Here is a 20142-nt window from a genome sequence, read left to right on the forward strand (position 1 = left end):
AGGAGGGGCATGGCAACCCACTCCAGTATTCTTGCCTGGAGAATCTCCATGGACAGAGGAGCCTGGCAGGTTACAGTCCATGAGGTCGCGAAGAGTCGGACACGACTAAATGACTAAGCACAGCACATCTGGAGGCTCTAAGGTTCTAAGTATTAGGTTCTTAGCCCCCATGATGACCTTAAGAGGCAGGCACTGTTGCTACTTCCATTTCAGAGACAAGAAAACCAAGAACAGGGACTTCCCTGGTGGTTCAGTGAATAAGACTGCAATTCCACTGCCGGGGGCACGTGTTCTATCCTTGGTTGGGGAACTAAGATCCCACAGGTTCTATGGCCAAAAAATGTTTGTTTTATTTTAAGAAAAAAGAAAACCAAGAATGAAGGAGGTGAGTCACTCGTCTGGAGATGCACGGCTAGCAGGTGGCAGAGCCAGAATGTGAACCCAAGGCTGCTCACTCTGCAGCCACGCTGCCCTGCGGGGGGCGGGGCCCTGGGTGGGGGCCTCCGTGGGGCAGGGGTGGAGGTGAGTGATCTGACCCAGCCCATCCCACAGGTGCCCGTGTCAGTGGCCATGATGTCGCCCCAGATGCTCACCCCCCAGCAGATGCAGCAGATCCTGTCGCCCCCCCAGCTGCAGGCCTTGCTCCAGCAGCAGCAAGCGCTCATGATCCAGCAGGTGAGTCTGCCCCCGGGCCGAGGGAAGGGCAGGGAGGGGAGGGCGGGGTGTTCCGGCCTCCCCACTCCCACCCTGTTTACTACCAACATCACTAAGGGCCACAGCAGTGGCGGAAACCAGAGAGACTGCTCAGGCCAGACTGACCTGCCTTCCTCCCGGACAGCTGGGGAGAGGTCAGAGGTCAGGCCTCTCCCACAGCAGACCCCTCACCCCCTATACCCTCACAGCCTGCTGGCCCCACCTCTATCTCCAAACCCCAAGGGAGGGACAGAGAACATCCCCCACCTTTTCCTGACCTACTAAGGGAGAGGGAGGGCACAGAGTGTAGGGGAAGCTCCCCTCGCCCCTCTCAGTCCTGGCTCTCAAGGAACCTCTCTCCACGCAGACTGGGGAGGGCAGAGCAGCCCTCCCTACTGGGCCATCTGTCTCTCAGCAGCCCAGTCACAAGAAGGCTGGTGCTGCCTTGGGGTCAGCAGTCCGGCCAGCGCTAACCCCCTCCTGCCCTGCTGTCCGCCCCCAGCTGCAGGAATATTACAAGAAGCAGCAAGAGCAGCTCCACCTACAACTCCTCACCCAACAGCAGGCTGGGAAGCAGCAACCCAAAGAGGTGAGGGGCTTGGGCAGGGTGGGACGTGTCCTTCAAAGGACGCCTGCCCTTCACTTGCCACTTCAACCCCGTCCTGGCCGGAGTGGTCGGGAGAAAATTGCTTTGTGGGAACAGCAGAAAAATCAGGAGAGGTTGGGGAAGGGGTGGGGGGTGGAGGCACATTCCTCCGTCTCCCCTCAACCCCGTTCAGTCCTCATCTCCTCGCCTCGTGTTGTGGGGTGAGGAGAGCAGAAGCGCCGAGCCCTGGGTTATCTGAGCACGCGCGAGTCGATGTGTGAGTGTCCTCATTCAGGACAGGCTGCCTAGTGGTCCTACCCTCTTCCCGCCTCCTCATCTCAGTGACCCAGCACCTCAGCCCTCCAGGCCTGGTCCTGAGAATCTTTCAGTCCCTTCACCTCTATTCCAATTCCTGTCACGTTCTATAGCATCCTGTGCTGCCTCTCCAGGGGACCCCACAGCCCACATCACTCTCCCTCTCTGGGCCACAGTGCCTCCTAAGCTTCCACACCAGGCCCTGTACCACCCCCCCACCCCCTGCCCCTGCCCCACGCCCCCCTCCTGCCACCCACACACAGCCATGTTCTGAGTTGCCTCTTCCCAGAAGCTGCCTTGCTATTGCCCAGTCATTCCCTCCCAGCCTCAGCCTCCCTGGCGGAGGTGTTGTGTTTGTTACATTCTCTGCATTGTCTCTAGGGTGGGTTTACTGAGAAGCCACCCTCCTCAATCTCCCACCTCCATGGGGCTGGGCCAAGCCATCCCTGCCTCCTAAGCACCCAGGACTTGCTTGGCTCCTGGGGCTTTAGAAAAGACTTACTGACAGACTGACTCGCCAGTGCTTGTGTGAAGTACTGAATCTAGGGAGGTGGGGGGTGGGGGGGTGGGTAGGGAGATCAGGGGCCAGGGCAGGGGAGAGAGAGCCAGCAAGAGCAGAACGAGCAAGTGCGGGCAGGCGGCGGGCACCTGGGCAGCAGCGATGTGTCTGTTCCCCCGTCTGGTGACCTGTCGATGCTGATCTGTTAAAGTCCCATCAGACTCCTGGATTCTCTGTATCTAAGAAACGAGAGGAGAGGAGCTGGAGGGGAGAAGGCCCCCTCCTCAGAGCAGAAGGGGGGCACCCCGGGCATGTGGGAAGGGTGCCCGCCAAGCGGGAGTGGCCCCCCAAGTCTGACAGGCTCATCCATCATTGTGATGAGAGCCCCCCGCCCCCCCAAGGCGAGCACAGCTGTGGTGCGGGAGCTGAAGCCGCGGAAGGAGGGAGGCGGGAGCAGGGAGGGCGTCGTGCTGCGTGTCTGGGTCTGGCTGTGTGTGTGTGTGTGTGTTTGCGCGCCTGCGTGTGTGCGTGCAGGCGTGTTTACCGCGAGGCAGCATGCAGCCCTATGGAAGCTGGGCCGGGAGCAGGGAGGCTGCAGCGGCGGACGCCACCACGACAGCTCCGGGGGCCGACAGGCCCTGGGAGGGGGTGGCTGCAGGGTGGGGGCCAGATGGCACGCCGGAGGCTGAGGGGACCCCTCTCTGCCCGCCCCCGCGGGCCCCCCACCAGGCCCTGGGGAACAAGCAGCTGGCCTTCCAGCAGCAGCTCCTGCAGATGCAACAGTTGCAGCAGCAGCACCTGCTCAACCTGCAGAGACAGGGGCTGGTCAGCCTGCAGCCCAGCCAAGCCTCGGGGCCCCTGCAGACCCTCCCACAAGGTGAGTGCCCAGCCCCCACCCAGCCCCAGCCCCACCGCCCTCGCTTGCCCCCGAGGGCTCCAAGGAGCCAGCTGCAGCAGGGGGCCGCCTGTGTTCCTGGGACCCCACCAGCCTCCCCTCTCCGCCCCGCAGCAGCTGTGTGCCCCACGGACCTGCCCCAGCTGTGGAAGGGCGAGGGTGCCCCCGGGCAGCCCGCCGAGGACAGCGTCAAGCAGGAGGGGCTGGACCTCACCGGCACGGCCACCACCGCTACCTCGTTCGCCGCCCCCCCCAAAGTCTCACCCCCCCTCTCCCACCACACCCTGCCCAACGGACAGCCCACTGTGCTCACACCTCGGAGAGACAGGTATGGAGCTCGGGCCAGGAGGAGGCACTGCCGACCTGCCCGGGGGCTGGCCTTGACCCTGAGGGCCGGCACAGTGGGGGCTGGGGGGTTTATTTCTCCCCGGGGCACACAAAACTGTGCTCAGCCTCTGGGGACCCTGTATTAGGGACTGAAACCTCATCCGTAGGGGAGCTGGGGCTGCGCAGAATCCAGGCTGCTGGGGTGTTCAGGGTCGCTGACCCCCGTCTCCCTCCTGTCCTCACAGCTCCTCCCACGAGGAGACGCCTGGCTCCCACCCCCTGTACGGACATGGAGAGTGCAAGTGGCCAGGCTGTGAGACCCTGTGTGAAGACCTGGGCCAGTTTATCAAGTAGGTGTCACCACCCCTCTCCTTTGTCCCCCAGCCTGCCACCCAACTTGCCCAAGTGCCCTGCGTCCTCACCCCAGGGGGGCACTCGTTCCTTCTCTGCACCATCAATTTCCTCATCGCTCCTACCTGCCTCCCCCACAATCTGTGTTCCTGGTCTAGCAGCCTCCCCGCCCTGTCCCCTGTCCCCTGTCCCCAGTCCCCAGGCAGCTGAAGCCCAGCCGGGTGGGGGTGTGAGGAGGAGGAGAGACCTTCTCCCACCGCCCTCCCTAGCTTTCCCCAGGCCCAGCCCGGCGAGTGTCGGCCTAGAGACGGCTTCCGGGCCTGGAGGACAGGCGGCTGGCAGCAGGCGGCCAGCTGCCACAGCCGTGCCAGGCTCTGTCACTGACTGATTAACTCCGCTGTCTCCCAGACCCTTGCAGCATCAGGGTCAAACAAATTGTTTTCACGCTTCGTCAGAGGTTTACTTAATTAGTTCATTTGCAATTAGATCTCTCTGTAGCTGGGATTTTAGCAAAGACATCAAAGGAGGCTGACGAGAAGGCGGCTTCCTCCGTGGCCCTGTTTTTTTTTTTTTTTTGCCCGTTTTTTTGTCTGGTTCCCTTCTTTGTGTGTCATGGTCTGTCTGCTCTCCAGGCCGTGGGCGGGATTAGAGGAGGGGAGGGGAGGGTGGTGACAGCAGGACGACCAGGGCCGACTTTCTCCTGTCCGCCCCCTCCTCCCCCCGGAAGACACCTCAACACGGAGCACGCCCTGGACGACCGGAGCACGGCCCAGTGCCGTGTGCAAATGCAGGTGGTGCAGCAGCTGGAGATCCAGGTGTGGCCCCAGGCTGTGGGGGCAGGGCGTGGGGGGCTCCTGGAAGGGTCATCTTATGCTCTCCAGGTCTGGTTTCTGAGGGGGAAAACCAGGGTTGGGGGCCACTCTGCTGGGAGGTCCCAAAGAGACACATACTAATAAAAACAACAAAAATAAACAGGAATAGCTAACATACTGAGCACCTGTTTGTGCTGTGCTAAACACCCAGGTGACTCAAGGAATCCTCTGAATGACCTTATATGGTGGGTACTATTATTATGCCCGCTTCGTGTGTGCACAGTCATGGCCGACTCTCTCTAACTCCATGGACTGTAGGCTACCAGGGTCCTCGGTCCATGGAATTTTCCAGGCAACAATGCTGGAGTGGGTAGCCATTTCCTACCCCAGGGCATCTTCCCGACTCAAGGATCAAAACTGTGTCCCTTTGCGTTTGCTGTGTTGGCAGGCAGATTCTTAACCAGTGCACCACCTGGGAAGATGCTATGCCCACTTTACAGATATAAAAAACAGAGGCACAGAGAGGTGCAGTAACTTGCCTCTGGTCACTCAGCCAGTGGGTAGCAGAGCTGGGATTAGAACCAGTGCAGTCTGGCTCCAGGGTCCATGCTCTACAGCCTGGAATACTTCAGAGGCTACTCGGGACAGTCCCTGAGGCAGCCAACCAATGTTTACCCACTGCCTTCCAGTACCCAGCAGAGCACCTTGGCGTGAGAAGATGGTTGTGAAAGATCCATTGAATTTATGAATAGGGGTGAATGAATCATCCATCCATTCCTGTATCCCCCATTCAGTGTGTGAGGGCACTCTCACACACACAAGTGCCGCTGAACTTCAGCCACAGCCTCTGTCCTTGAGGGGGAGAAAAGGCGTGTGCTGTTTGGGAGAAGTGGGCACCGACGGGCAGCGGCTGTGCTGGGCTCCAGGCCGGGGACACAGAGTCCGGATAAGCAGGGAGGGTTTCCTGGAGCAGGAGATGGAGGGAGATGCCAGGGGGCAGGGATGAGAGGCCCTGGGGATGGGGGTTTGGGATGTGGAAGGGGAAGAGGGCCGGGCTGCCCCTAGCACAGGTACCCAGCTCACCGCCCGCCTCTCCACAGCTCGCCAAGGAGAGCGAGCGGCTGCAGGCCATGATGACCCATCTGCACATGCGGCCCTCGGAACCCAAGCCCTTCAGCCAGCCAGTGAGTGACTCTCCCCTCCCTGCGGCTCTCAGAACCGCGCGTCCCCCGCCCCTCACTGGGGGCCCCCCGTCCCCCGGCTCAGCACCCTGCCCCCGTTGCTCACAGCTGAACCCAGTCCCCGGCTCCTCCTCATTCTCCAAGGTGACAGTCTCCGCAGCCGACTCGTTCCCAGACGGCCTCGCGCACCCCCCAACCTCGGCCGCCGCCCCCGTCACCCCGCTGAGGCCCCCCGGCCTGGGCTCAGCCTCGCTGCACAGCGGGGGCCCTGCCCGGCGGAGGAGCAGCGACAAGTTCTGCTCCCCCATCTCCTCAGGTAAGGGCCGCCGCAGGGAGGGGCGTCATCCGCCACAGCCGGACCCCCGCTTCCTGTTACCTCCTCATGCTCTCCCTGTCTCCCCTCCAGAGCTGGCCCAGAACCATGAGTTCTACAAGAACGCCGATGTCCGGCCGCCCTTCACCTACGCCTCCCTGATCCGCCAGGTGAGCCAGCCGTGGGGAGGCAGAGGGAGTGGGTGGGGGGCGGCACACTGCCCGCGCACCTCGCTCAGGGCCCCGGCCCCCAGGGGATCCTGGGAGCAGAGAGCATCACGGGAAAACCCGCTCGGTCCCGCGTTTTCCTCCCCGGCCAATGGCCTCTCTCATGGGACCTCGGCTGATCCCAGTCTGCTGGTCAGGTGGACCTGTCTCTGAGAGCACACTCGCTGTTTTTTGCTGCTAATACCCACCGTGTCATCCATTCTCTGTTTTCCACATACATGTTACTCCTGTGAGACTATTTTCTAATAGACTTATGGTCACTCATAGCGTGTCTTCTTTTCTCTGTCTCTCTCTCTCATACACACACACACTCTCCATCTCATTCTTGGGGTGCCCTTTGCCAAAACCAGGATAAATTCCAAATAGCCTGCACTACTTTCAAGAATGCTGCTTTCCTTCCCAGTTGAGGGCAGGAGCCCTTTGAGCCATGTTCCCTTCAGCGGAAATTCATCATTCCTCCAACAAGTGCATGGCCCTTGAGACTTGTGTTCCCTTTAGCCTCTGATTGGGCTGCAACTAGCCTGCCCCTCTCAGAGCACCAGAGAGCACCCCCAGTCTTGTCCACGTGCTTCCTCCGTGGGTCTCTTCTGCCCTCAGATGAGTTAAGGGCCTTAGAGGAGAGCTAGGGAGAGCACACAGGCCTGTGAGCCTTGGAGGCCCAGTCTGAGGGTCCCTGTACTTCTTCCCTGTCCACAGGCCATCCTGGAAACCCCAGACAGGCAGCTGACCCTGAATGAGATCTATAACTGGTTCACCAGGATGTTCGCCTATTTCCGGAGGAACACAGCCACCTGGAAGGTAAGGCATGCCGCTTCCTCCTCACCAGGGCCCTGGGCAGCCTTGGACATCTCCACATCTCTTTGAAACCAAAGCTGCCTAACAGGCCCCTTGGAGAGGCAGTTCTGTACAAATGACTCAGCGGGCCCCAGGCTGGGCCCTGGGCCCCTGAGCCCCTATCTCCACTTCTCTAGAGGGCCCCCCTTGGCCCCAAAGACCCCAGCCCCCTCAATTAGGGCCTCCAGAAGTCAGTAGTGCCCGAACCTGGTGGGGAGGCCTGGGTCCCATTCACAGACCTTGAAGGTCCAGATTCCTTGCCAAAGCGCACATTCTGAAGCCTAGAATGGGTGTGGGGGGGATGGGTGATTGCAGGCCTGGACATGTGTGTAGACCGAAATCCTGGACTGTACTATGGGGCACAAATACAGACACTCATACTCTCCCCAGCTCCACCATCAGTGGCAGGAAGATAGTTGTCTTTATCCAATTAGTCATTTTAACACCTTCAACCATAGAGTTTTCCTGCTGGACCAGAAACAGGCAAGGGACTGATCCTAGAAAAATGGGGCACAGAGATGTGAGCTGGGACACTAAGCTGTTTATTTTTCTAGAGCCAGCATGGGGGGTGTGCGTCTGTCTGTCTGTCTGTCTGATGGGTGAAAGTATTCAATTCTGTGCAGCAGGGTGGGAGCGGCTGAGGGGAAAGAAGGAAGTGTCGGCTCCCTGTAGGAAAGGATGGATACCAGGGCCTGGTGTCGTAGGACCTGAATCGGATCCCTGGCTCTTGAGTCCCTCTGCTGGTCAGAGCAGAAGCTGCAGTTAGCAGCCTACCTCCCCCGGCCCACCAGGTTTCCACAAGTGTCACAGGGACCCCCTCCCCACCAGTGATCAGGACAGGTGGGGTCTGTACAGAGCCCAGCCTTCTCTTCCTTGAGAGTGCTAAGTTCAGCAGGAGAGGCTGCTTCGTGACTTTCTGTATCCCCATGCCCAATTCCCAATGCTTGCCAAAGACGCTGCGAGGCTGGGACAGCTGCTCTGATTGGCTGTGAGTGATGTCATTTCCTGCCAACCACAGTCCTGCCCTCTGTCTGAGCCAGCAGGGCCTTCTGGGGGCCACCTGGTTCAGTCTCCAACCTGCAAGCCGGTTTGGATACCAGGTTTCATAAAGGACAGAGTCCTATACAAATGTCGGGATCATTACAGTTGTTATGTAACATTTGCTTTACTATATTAATCCTCTACCTTTAGGGGAATCAGTGTGGAGCCTCACTGCTACAGACAGTCTCCTCCTTGGGGGCTGAGTTCCTCTCACCCACCTACCCTCCTTTCCTGTCGTCTCTTAACTATATCACCTCTACAATCCCTCTTGAGGTCAGGAGGAGCTGGTTTAGGTGACTTCCTTAAACCCCTCGATGACCATTAGGAAGCCACCCCTCCCACAGCCCAAGCCCCAGGGCCTTCATACCAGCCACCCTTGACTGGTGGCCCAACCTTGGTCGGCTCAGCAGTGTGTCTCCCTCCGTGGAGGTCTTCACCCCCACCTCCCCTCTCCTCATTTAGGTCCCAGCCAGAAGCCCACTCAGTGAGTGACCGTCCCATCGAGCTGTGCTGTGCTGCTGCTTCTGCCACATGTAGGGCACCACCTGTGCCCTCTCAGTGGCGTAGCAGAAACCATCTCAGCTTGTGGTCCACTCTGACTGCCAGGGTCTTTGCCGCCAAGCTTCCACTCACATCACTTGGGAAATGCACTCTGCGTACACACCCGACTCATCTGTTTCCTTTCCACCCGTTCATCTGCTCCTTGAGGTCCCTCCTCTTCTCCTCAACTACTTCAGCTTCCTCTCCTCCCTCCTCCTTTCCTTCCTCAGGCCCCCCAGCCTGGGATGCTGTCCGCTTCAGACCAGGGCAGAAGGGTCGGGAGCCAGTGTGGGCCAGGCCAGCTGCTGTTCATCCGGGGACAGAGCGGCCATCTGCCAAGCTGACAGTCCTTGCCGGCCCTCCCCCTGTGTCCGTCCCCTCCCAGGGCCTGTGTTGTGGGCCAGTCCTTTTGTTTACGCAGCCCCCGCCAGACCCCTTAAATTGCCGTTAATGTTTCAGCGTAACGAATTAGTCTCTCATCACGAATCAGGCTTCGAAATGAGGGAAAAAAGCCCCGGTGAGGCCATCCTCGGAAATTGGGGTCATTCTCATTTGCAAAGCGGAGGATCGGAGCCCCGTAATGCGGGCAAATTTATTCCGAGGCAGGAGCCCCGGCGTGATTAGGCCCTTTGTAATTATCGCTCCAAGAGATTCCACTCCAGCCGCCCGCCTCCCTCGTGGATTAGCAAGCGAGTCGGAAAAATACACAGGATTTAATTAGAGGCAAATTAAAATTGGTAATGAAATCGGGCCAGTTGCAAGTGGCAAGAGTTGGAAGGGAGAGAGGGAGAGGGGATCTCCAGGGGCACGGGCTGCCCGCCCAGCCTGCTTTCTTCCCCGTTTAGAAATGTAAAGAGGAGACAAGGATGGAGATGAGGTGTGGGGAGGCTGGAGGGGACAGGTAACAGGGGCAGGGATGGCTGGGGGTGTGAAGCTGAAAGAGGAGAACGGGGGGACAGGAGTGAGGGACATGGCGAGCGGTGGGGGATGGATTAGGGCCCTAGCTCAGACTCCCAAGGGGCGATTTGGGCCAAGCACCCTGCCCCCACCCAAGTGTCCTACAAACCAGATGACCTCAATTCCTGAAGTTATCCTGCTGGGAGGAGGTGGGACCGCCAAGGTGACTTTTCTTCTTTTGCCTCCTCTTCCTGCTGTACAGCCACTAAACTCACATTCTCTTTTCTCCCAGCTTCCTTATGTTAACAAACATGAAGTAGGCCCCTACTGTATACCTCGTGCTCTCAATAAGCTATGCGTTCTGAGCCAGAGGGCTTCCCTGGTGCCCCAGTGGTAAAGAATCCACCTGCCAATGCAGGAGAAGACATGTTCAATCTCTGGGTGGGGAAGATCCCCTGGAGAAGGAAATGGCAACCCACTCCAATATTCTTGCCTGGAAAATCCCATGAACAGAGGAGCCTGGCAGGCCGCAGCCCATGGGGTCACACGACTGAGCGGCTAAACAATAACAGTCTAAGCCACAGCCCAGAATCAAGGCTCCCATGCTCCAAGGGGACAGAGGAAGTTGCAGCGAGGCTTCCTGAGTTATTCCCAAGACTTTTGAGGCTTAATGGAGACTCTGTGTGGGCCTGAGCTACGATGTCCCAGGCTCACTGAGGGGCCAGGGCCTGAATGGGATCTCGTGTTCTTCAGAAGCCCCAACAGCTGCATATGTCTGTCTGATGATGGTGGGAAAATGGGTTATTGCTAACGAGGTGTCAGTCACCTGGTAGACAGAGTTTAAAATGTGGCGGGGAGCAGATGATACAGCGGGCCGGCGGCGGCAAGGGGTACCAGGGACCCCTGGCTCCAAGGGCAGAGAGGGGCCTTCCCTCCGCTCCGGCTGCGTCATCTCCTCCTGCCCACCCCTTGCCACTTGTCACTGGGCCAGGGAAGGCGGGACCAGGTGGGACCTGAGAACCCTCCTGTCTGTGCTCCCCCACGTGGAGGAGGGGCCCCTCTGAGCATCTGCTTCCTGTCCCCGTTCCCCCAGAATGCGGTGCGACACAACCTCAGCCTGCACAAGTGCTTCGTGCGCGTGGAGAACGTCAAGGGCGCCGTGTGGACTGTGGACGAGCGGGAGTACCAGAAACGAAGACCGCCAAAGATGACGGGGTGTGTGGGCCACCCCCCCATACCTCCCCAAGGCGCCTCCGCGCACCAGAGCCTTCCCACCGTGGGGGGCGGGCAGGGAGAAATGAGGCCACAGGGGCCCAGGAGGGCCCAGAGTCTAGAAGTGACAGGTGATTCAGGGAGAGGACATTTCAGTCTTCTGCTTCTGACCGAGGGAGGAGCTGAGAGGAACCCGGCATCAGGACGGAGCCCCCAGCCGGAGCCAGGGCATGAGCAGGTGGTAGCCAGCGTGGCCATTGATGAAGGGGCTACCATCCCCAGGGCTGCTCTCCCCCGTCTTGTCACAGGATGAGCCAAACCTGTAAGATCCCTGGGCCCCACTTCATTTTTTACAGGGAGAGGAGGCCCAGAGAGGGCAAGGGGCTAGAAGGCGGTCACCCAGCAGATCCCTGGCAGAGCTGGGTCTCTGACCTCTCCCATGTAGCGCTTTGAGTGGAGACTGAGGAACCTGGGAGAGGGTCAGAGCCTCCTCTTTCAGCTTCCCTCCCAGCACCGCCACCTTCCACCCCAGACATCTCACGTGGGCCTGCCTGTGCTTCTTGGGTCAGAGGCCTGTGAGAAGGCAGAGAAAGGTGTGAAGCAAGTTAGATGTATATCTGTGGGTGCCTATACCCCTCAAAGATTCCTTCTCCCCAGACAAGAGCCTCTTTACCTTCAGGCAGCAGTGGGGGCTGGGGCAGGATTGGGACCCAAAAAGGAACCACACCCCTTCTGAGTGCCCTCATATGCCGGTCCCAACACTTAAAATCTTCATGTCTTGTTTTCACCCTGGAATCAGAAGACCTGGGCTCTAATTATACCTCTACTTCTCCCCAGCTGTGTGACCTTGGGCCAGTTTCTTAACCTTTCTGAGACACTCTCTAAACTAGAGGGTAGTCACTGTAGAAGGATGGCCTTGAGCCATTGCTTCTCCTGACCCAACTCCTGGAGTACTTTTTGTATAGAAAAGCCTGTGGTGTAGAGCATGTGGGGACAGGCTGAGCACATGGCATACTAGATGTCCCAAAATTCAGGATGGCAGGAAAGTGGATTTTACAGAAAGGGGACTGTGGAGGCTATCACTCAGACCTTGTCAGACAGCAGGAAATCTAAACTGAAGAGAAAAACTACTGGGCTGCCTGACATGGAGAAAGACACAGGGAAGAATCTCTGTCTCATTCATCAGCTCTGAGACTCTGGGCGTATTCCAGGGTCCCTAGGAGCCCGGGCAGCTCTCCTGTGAAGGGGGCTCTTGGTTCCTGCTGCTTCAGGTCAGCAGGAGGGCTGAACAAGATGGGCACGGCCGACTATGACCTCCAGGACAGTGAACGGGCCCTCCCCTGGCACAGAGCAGGCCCTCAGTTAGGGTCAAGGCCTGAGTGAGGAGTAAGCCGATGCATGAAGCAGACTTGCCTTCTCTCCTCTAGGAGCCCCACCTTGGTGAAGAACATGATCTCGGGCCTCAGTTACGGAGCACTTAACGCCAGCTACCAGGTAGTCGACTGGTCCCCGACCAGCGCCCTTCCACCCCCTCACCTTCCCACCCGCTCGCTGGCCTCAGAAGAGAGCCTCCTCCACTGTCTCCTGCAGAGACACGGGGCACGGGGCAGGGAGGTTGGCACAGATAGGTAATGGCGTCCCCTGCCCTGGCTTGTCCGTGTGTGTGTGGGCCGGGGGGATGGGGGGGGGGGGTCCTCTGTCTCCCTGGAAGGAATAAGTCACGCCCAGGTTCTCAGCAAAGCTGGGAGGCAGGTCAGGATCAGAGGCAGGAGCGCTGGAGATCTGCCAGGGCGCAGACACGCGCCACAGGAGGCTCCCGAGGGCTGGGGAAGGGACATCACCCACCCAGGTGGAGCCCGCTGACGGGCCTCCGCTCTGTGCCCTCCAGGCAGCCCTGGCCGAGAGCAGCTTCCCCCTCCTCAACAGCCCCGGCATGCTGAACCCTGGCTCCGCTAGCAGCCTCCTGCCCCTCGGCCACGACGACGCGGGTGCCCCCGTGGAGCCGCTGCCCAGCAACGGCAGCAGCAGCCCGCCTCGCCTCTCCCCACCCCAGTACAGGTGAGGCTGCGGCGCGGACCCCAGCCCACCCCATTCCCCCACCCCCAAACCTTGGGAAGGTGGGATCTTGTCCCCCTGCAGCTGGGATCCCCATCTTGTCGCCTCCGGTCCAGCTCTCTTCCCAGGACCGGTGGCCCCCCCTCTCTCCTCATGGCTCCCCACCCCCATCCTCTTTTTTTATTTCCTTCCCTCCTCCATCCTCTCTCACCTCCCTTCCTCTCTCCTTCCCAACCAAGGACCGTCTCTGCCTATCCCAACACCTCCTTTCCTTTGAAGACAGTCCCGGGGGAGACCGGACTGATGTCAGCCCTCAGTCCCTCAGAAATGAGGGGCTCCTGGGGAGACACCCCCCGTTCCCCCAGATTCTGGATGTGTTTTGGGGTTGGAGTGGGCAGGGGAAGGCCCCCCGAGTGTCCGCATCACCCCTTCCGTCACAGCCACCAGGTACAGGTGAAAGAGGAGCCGGCTGAGGCCGAGGAAGACAGGCGGCCCGGACCCCCCCTGGGGCCCCCCAACCCCAGCACCGCGGGGCCTCCAGAAGACAGAGACCTGGAGGAGGAGCTGCCGGGAGAAGAACTGTCCTAAGGGCCTCCAGGGGCAGGCGGGGCAGGGGTGAGACCCCTCCCTCTGGGAACCCAGGCCCCACTTACCCCCACTCCACGCCCCGCCCAACCTCAAGGCACTTCCAGGACTCAGATGGGGGGGGGGCTGGGCCAGCAACTCCCAAGGTGACCTGACTGACCTACGACACTCGGGGGCAGGGACGGTCCTCCCCCCACCCCGAGGGGACACAGAATCTCTGGTCTGGGACCGGCAGAGGACACAGAGGGCCCAGACCCCTCCTCAGACCCCCCCCCAACATCTGAATTCCACACCCCCCGCCCCCAACCACCAGCAGCAGCAGGGCCCTCCTCCCCCACCAGCTGGCCCCTACAGGGCCCCTCAGCGCCTTGGAGACCCGCAGGCGGGGCTAAGCCACCCTCTCAAACCCAGGGCACCGCACCCCTGGCTCTGGCCGCATGGTCTGGCCAGAGGCCCCCACTTCCTCCATCTGTGCTCTCTTCCACCATCTTGTCCGTACTGTGAAGAAATAACTCCAGCCCGAATCCTTCCCCTGCTCTGGCCTGGGTCAGGGCAGCTAAATCTCAGAGCAGCCCCAGGAGAAACCAGCCCCCTCAGCTCTGCCTGTTCAGAAGCCACAGCTAGTGGTGGGAGAACCTGTATTGGGGGCAGGCCCATGGAAGCAGGGCGGCCGGCTCCAGGCTGAACCAGGCCTGCATCCCTGTTTGCTGGCCGCTGCCCCCCATGCCAGGAAGCACAGGAAGAGGCCTGTGCCCGGTGGACTCGTGGAGGTGGAGCCGAGCCACCCTTGAAGCTGGAGTCGGGCCGGGTTGGTGCCAGGGCTGCAGGAAAGCATCTGCCTCTGTCCCGGGGAAAGGCCCGGCTGAAACCGGGCGGGCGGGGGCGGGCAGGATGAATACGGTGGCTGCTGTGACCCAACCGGTCACTCCCACCTCAGCCTTCAGGTCCCCCATTGCAGTCTTCCCTCACCCGCCCCCCACCCCGCACCCCGCACCCCTCAGTTACACGGATGACCAAAGACCTTTCTTATGCCGGAAGCAAAAACCAAAACTTTTCGTTGGCTTTTTCCTTTGTCGCCTCCCACATCCCCTGCTCCTCTTGCCCACCCCAGCCCCAGGCTGGAGGCCCTCCCCGACTTAAGTTATTGTTTTAAACCAAAGTTTACAGTGTCTGTTGGTGGCCAAGACCCCCTCTCTCCACCCCCACCCCGAGGACCCTGGGACTCAGTAGAAGCTGGGGGCCCTGCGCACCTCCCCTCTGCTCCGGCCTGGCCTGGGGGAAGGAGCACGGGCAGAGGGGAGGAGACTGCCGCCCTCAACTCCCCCCACCCCCCGGGTTCTCGTCCCCTTGGGCCGGGGGCATGGGGAGCCCTCCTCCCAACCATGGGCTGCTTCCTGGGGGCTCTCCAGACCCCCTTCTCCAGGACCAAGTTCCCCATCACACTGGGAGTGTGGATTCCAGCGAAGGAGCTGGAAAAAAAAGTGAGACTCTCTCCACAGACCCCCTATGGGGGACCCCAACTTAAGGCCAAGGACTGGGTGTGTTTGATACTTAACACCCCAGGCCAGGCCCCTTTGCTGAGAAGACTCCTTGGACTATTTCCCAAGAAACCCCCACATACACCCCTTCACAAGCCACCCCTCCCAAGAGGCAGGGGGCCCTCCGCCCCCTCCCCTATGTACTCCCCACCTGTGTTCTGTTTGACCAGCACAGAAATATTAAACGTCCTCTCTTCACCGGGCCCTGCGTGTGTCAGCAAGGGAGGGGAGGATGCTCTGGGCAGCAGGGGTCCTGTAGGGGCTCTTGCTGCAAGTGCGGAAGTGGACCGAGCCCCAGCGCCAGCGCCTGCACCTCCACATTCGTTCACAGCTTTGTTCCGGCTCCTCTCCGCCCCACCTGGCTTCCTTTTCCACTCGTCATCCGGGGAATTTTCTCTCAAACCAGGTCTCCGTCGTCCTCCTATTTTCTCCCAAAGTCACAACTCCTGGGCCCAGTTCCTTCCTGGGTTTGCAATCCAAGTTTTCCTGCCTGGACGTTTTCATTGGGGAGTAGATTTCCTCTTGGGATCCAGAGGGTTCTTGCTGCAGAAGCGCATGCCCGGGAAGCCCTCTGGGCCCATCACCCATGGGTGGAGGCTACCTGAATAGGTGTGTGTGGGGAAGGGAGTGGCATTGAGATGCTTGTCCGCCACTATGCAGTGTAAGCAGTGGTGGACTCAGGTCAAAAAAGGGGTTATTGCAGCCCATGCAAAGGGGACCCCGGACAGTTGGGGGAGGGAAGGAAGAGGTTCAGGCCGTTAAGGGCAGAGCAGGGTAGGGGGCACCACCGCACTAGCCCACACCAAATCCTGACCCCCAACCCACTACGCAACCCCAGGGGAGCCCCCCACCCTCTAAGACCCCAGTGCCCACCACTGGGCTGTCTCCCAGCTCCCTTCCAGCACCGTGGGCACGTCTCCACAGCGGGGCCTGGGAAGGAGTGTGTGCACTTGGGGGAAGTGTGGAGAGAGGAGGGAAGGTGTTGAAAAAGCAGACCGAGCATCAGTAATCCCACAAAGCATCAAAATGCTGGAACTTTCCGAAAGCCAAGCTTGAGGGAAGTAGTGGGGGAAAGAGCCGGCAGGATCTGGAGGTTGAGTCTCTGCTGACTTCCTGTCTCAGGCCTTTCCTACTCCTTTCAACCATCATCTGTGGTCCCCCACCTTCTGTCAAGCCCCATCTATCCCACCTCCTCCCCCTGCCCTAATCCTCTGGACACTGGTGCAGATCCTGGGGTGAGTCCCCTGTCCCTGCCTAGAGAGGGCATCTCAGGAGGGGCCAGGCCAGGGGAGACCTGCCCACTGGGCGCTACGAAGAAGTAGCACTGCTCGAATCACTGCCCCCCTCACCCTCCGTGGAGGCCGCCAGGGTTCTCAACAGCAGGACTAGCTGCTTGTAATTTGTGTGGACAACAGGCATTCTCGGGCATTCTTGACAATGCAGCAAAGCAGTTACCCTCAGTTTCACTGTGGCCGCTTCCCTTTCCCCCTGCTTTCCCATGGAACCCACCAGCCTTCTAGGGAATCCAGAGGTGTTAGCTACCACCCGCCAGCTCCCTACTCCACCCACAGGAAAAGGTTTGTTCCCTGGTTGGCCCTAGGAGTATTCTTCCCACATGGGAGACTCTAAAGGGACAAGATGACACCTAGCCTCAGTATCAGGACAGCCCTCCCAGTGGTCCAACTTCAGTTTCTCCTTCAAACTAGTGTCTTTTTTATTCCTTCCCCCAGGGATATGGCAAATGTCTGATCAGTAAATTTGGACGTGAGGTGAGACCTGTCCCAGGTGTTGGCAGAGAAGGTCTTAAAATGTAGGAAACAGGAGGCTGCTGTGGACCTCCATCTTCTGAGTTACAGACTCAACATTAATGTCCTTACTGTTCTGACAGATCCCACGTGGGGCAGCCCCACCCCCACCCCCCATCCTTTGCTGTTCAGATGCTATTATGTCCGACTTTTTGCCACCCCATGGACTGTAGACCACTGCGCTGGCTCCTCTGTCCATGGGATTTCATTACGTCCTAAATAAGAACCACCTCCCCCACCTCGCCCCCAATCTTGTTTTGCTGTCAGGGAGTTTTGCATGTTGTCTAGCTTCTCTGCTGTTACCGGGAGCAGGTTATTAGCTCTGGCTGGTTGCTTGTCCAGGTCTGAATATTTCTGCGTTTACTGGGTTAGAGCAAAGCTGTCTTTGGAAGCTGTTCTCAGGCTAACAACAGAAAAGGGGGGGGGGGGATACTCCAAGCCAGACATTTTGAGGGTGAGAAGGTTAACAGTGGCTTCCCAGGTGGTGCAGGGGTAGAGAACCCGCCTGCCAGTGCAGGAGATGGAGGAGACACTGATTTGGTCCCTGGGTTGGGGAGTTCCCCTGGAGTAGGAAATGGCAACCCGCTCCAGTATTCTTGCCTGGAAAGTTCCATGAACAGAGGAGCCTGGTGGGCGGCCGTCTGTGGGATCGCAGAGTTGGACACGACTGAGCGCACACACCGGTGACTCTGTGGACTCTGCACCCGGCAGACGTTTCCTTCCCCTCACACTCAGGAGCCTCCTCTTCCCCTGCTAGCCACCCTCGGCCAAGGCCTTTGCCAGTGGCCAGCAGAGGGCGCTTTAGACAAAGCTGAGCTTCTGCTCCTCTTTGGGCAAACTTGCCCTCCAGAGAAGGACGGGAGGTGCAGTGTGGGAGGGAGTGCTCAACTTCCTGTGACAACTGACCCTCACGTCCCAGAGAGCAGTCTCTAGCCCAGGGCAGAAAAGGATTCCTCCTGCTCTTTGGGGGCTTCTAGACCCATGCAACTTTGATCTATGAAGCACCTTGCACAGAAACGAAAGTTAGAGAGATGAGACCGATCAGGAGAGAAGACACCTCTGGAGCCTAGTACACTGGGCACCATAAAAGGCTCAGTAAAGATTTTTAATGGTAACAGTAATTACTAACATTTAATGAGCTCTTATCGCATACCACATCTTATTAGAGAAGCCTTATATTTTGTCTAATCTTTGCAACTCTGTTGTTGGTTGGTGTTCAGTCGCTAAATCGTGTCTGATTCTTTGAGACCCCATGGATGCCAGGCTACCCTATCCTCCACCATCTCCCAGAGGTTGCTTGGACTCACGTGCATTGAGTAGGTGATGCCACCTAACTCTGAGTTAGATACTATTATTATCCCCATTTCACAGATGAGGAAACTGAGACTCAGGAAATCAGAGACTAACAGACAAAGCATTAAAAGAAGGAGGAATCTGGTTGCAGTCTGGGGGAAGAGAAGAGAGCAACTTGGTGGCTTAGTCTCAGCTTTCTTGTGACACTGTACGCTGTGGCTTCCTCCTCTCTTCTTGGAGACTCCAAAAGGGGAAACTGAGGTACAGAGTGCCTCAGAGCTAGGAATCAGGCCCTGGCTTCAGAGTTCTCTAGGCAGAACCAGGTAAGTTGAGGCTTGAAATATCACTGAGGGACAGAGGGAGCCAGAGAAAGAAGGCTGAGACACCCTGTAAAAATAATCACACAGGGAGGAGGAGGTAGTGGGGTGCCTTCTGCTGGAATAGAGTCTGAGCGGTGAGGGTAGAGAGGCCCCTGGGCAGGGGAGGGGGGTGGGGAGGACTCACAAGGACCACACACACACACACAGGCACGCACCTGAGCGTGTGCACAGACACATGGGCACACACACGTGATGCTAATCAGCTACATTTACACCAAGAGTCCCTTCCATCTTGAAAGCCTGCAATTATCCTGTGGCCACGCCGGGCAGGGACACAAACCACATGGTAGTGACCCTGACATCCCATCACACAGGCCCAGGCTGCCTGCGCACCTGCAGTCTGTCTCCACCTCAGGTTCACAAGTTTAGAAAAACAGCCCCTCCCAAGAAAGTGGTCAGGGTGGCAGCCAAGGCTGAAAGGCCCTCTGTCCTACCTAAGGGGAGCTGGGGAGGGGGCACTGGCCACCTTTGAAAGATGGGTTGAATTAACAGGAGTGGTACAGGGTGGGGTGGGCATGCTGGAGTTCCTGGTCCTGTATAGAAGCCTTTCATCCTCGCTAAGGGTCAGGGCCCCTCCTGCTCTCAGACTGGAACTCAGACTGTCTCCATCGGCCGCTCCCTGGGGTCAAGAGCAGGCCAAGCGCGGTCACGGGTGGGTGGACAGCAGGGAAGCCCCGGACTCATCTCTCAGCTCTCTGGCTGGGAAACTGATGGCTATCAGTGCCAAGGACTGCAGGGGAGAAAACTCAAGGCCCTGCAGGGCTTCAGATCCTGCCTCTGCCTCTTGCTAGCTCTGTGGTCTTGGGAAAACTTCTTGATCTCTCTGGGCTTTGGTTTCCTCATCTGTAAATTGGGATGGGGTGATCATCACTGGTTTGTTGAAAAGATTAATAATGATACACATATAAAAACATGTCATGCATATTAGGTGCTCACTAGGTCCACAGCACATAATAGCTGTTAATAAAATGTAATCTTGGCTGCCAATTACCATGGGGCTCAGGGGCCCCCTGTGCTCCTGGAGGACTTCCTGGAAGAGAAGCCACAGCTGGGAAGGGGAAACTGACTGGTAGGGAACAGGGAGAGAAAAAGACATTCTAGACTTGTAGAGGTGCCTAGATGGCGCTTCAGGAAGGTTCACAGGGCAGAAAACAAAGAGCTGTGTGGGGAGGCAGGTGCAGGGAAGGCCGTGGGCTGACAAGCCTGGCTCACCACTGTCATTGTCGAACGACAATTTACATCCTCTGGCACAGGCTGGGCCTCAGGCGAGTGACTTTCGGAGCAGTCTCCTTATCTATAAAGTGATGATGAGCATTCCTGACTCTGGGGCTTCCTGGTGGTCCAGTGGTTAAGACTTCACCTTCTAATCCAGGGGTATGGGTTCGATCCCTAGTCAGGGAGCTAAAATCCCACATGCCTCATGGCCAAAACACCAAAAACAGAAGCGATATTCTAACAAATTCAATGAAGACTTAAAAAATGGTCCACATTTCCCCCCCCACCCCACTCCAAATCTTTAAAGAGAAAAAAGAATCCCTGACTCCTCAGATCGAGGGGAGAATTAAAAGGACTCATGAAGCCCGCACACGGGGCCCACATGGGCTGATACCCCATCAGCAGCAATGCTGCCGGTACTGCTGATGAGATTCAGAGTTGTGGCCCGTGTCACTGAGTTGGCATCAGAGGGAGACAGTCTGATTCTTCAGGTGAGCTTTATCGTGATTGTCGTTCAGTCACCAAGTCGTGTCCAACTCTGCGACCCA

At 58.5% G+C, this 20142-nt stretch overlaps 1 protein-coding gene across 4 annotated transcripts in view; it reads left to right on the forward strand.

Moving 5' to 3' along the window:
* Nucleotides 1-15104, forward strand: part of FOXP4 (forkhead box P4) — a 51004-nt gene extending 35900 nt beyond the window's left edge. Inside the window, exons 4-17 of one of the 4 annotated variants that reach the window (XM_043449889.1) lie at nucleotides 553-675; nucleotides 1196-1282; nucleotides 2823-2970; nucleotides 3106-3316; nucleotides 3561-3665; nucleotides 4394-4481; nucleotides 5579-5662; nucleotides 5768-5975; nucleotides 6066-6142; nucleotides 6896-6997; nucleotides 10605-10726; nucleotides 12151-12217; nucleotides 12612-12781; nucleotides 13219-15104. In XM_043449889.1, the coding sequence (XP_043305824.1) occupies nucleotides 553-675; nucleotides 1196-1282; nucleotides 2823-2970; nucleotides 3106-3316; nucleotides 3561-3665; nucleotides 4394-4481; nucleotides 5579-5662; nucleotides 5768-5975; nucleotides 6066-6142; nucleotides 6896-6997; nucleotides 10605-10726; nucleotides 12151-12217; nucleotides 12612-12781; nucleotides 13219-13366 (1740 nt within the window). In that variant the 3' untranslated portion in view covers nucleotides 13367-15104. Of the gene's footprint in view, nucleotides 1-552; nucleotides 676-1195; nucleotides 1283-2822; nucleotides 2971-3102; nucleotides 3317-3560; nucleotides 3666-4393; nucleotides 4482-5578; nucleotides 5663-5767; nucleotides 5976-6065; nucleotides 6143-6895; nucleotides 6998-10604; nucleotides 10727-12150; nucleotides 12218-12611; nucleotides 12782-13218 lie in introns of all 4 variants that reach the window. The other 3 variants (XM_043449891.1, XM_043449888.1, XM_043449890.1) reach the window with 3 other exon arrangements.
* The last annotated feature ends 5038 nt before the right edge of the window (nucleotides 15105-20142 follow it).

This window comes from Cervus canadensis, chromosome 28, assembly GCF_019320065.1.
Source record: "Cervus canadensis isolate Bull #8, Minnesota chromosome 28, ASM1932006v1, whole genome shotgun sequence".
NCBI lineage: Eukaryota > Metazoa > Chordata > Mammalia > Artiodactyla > Cervidae > Cervus > Cervus canadensis.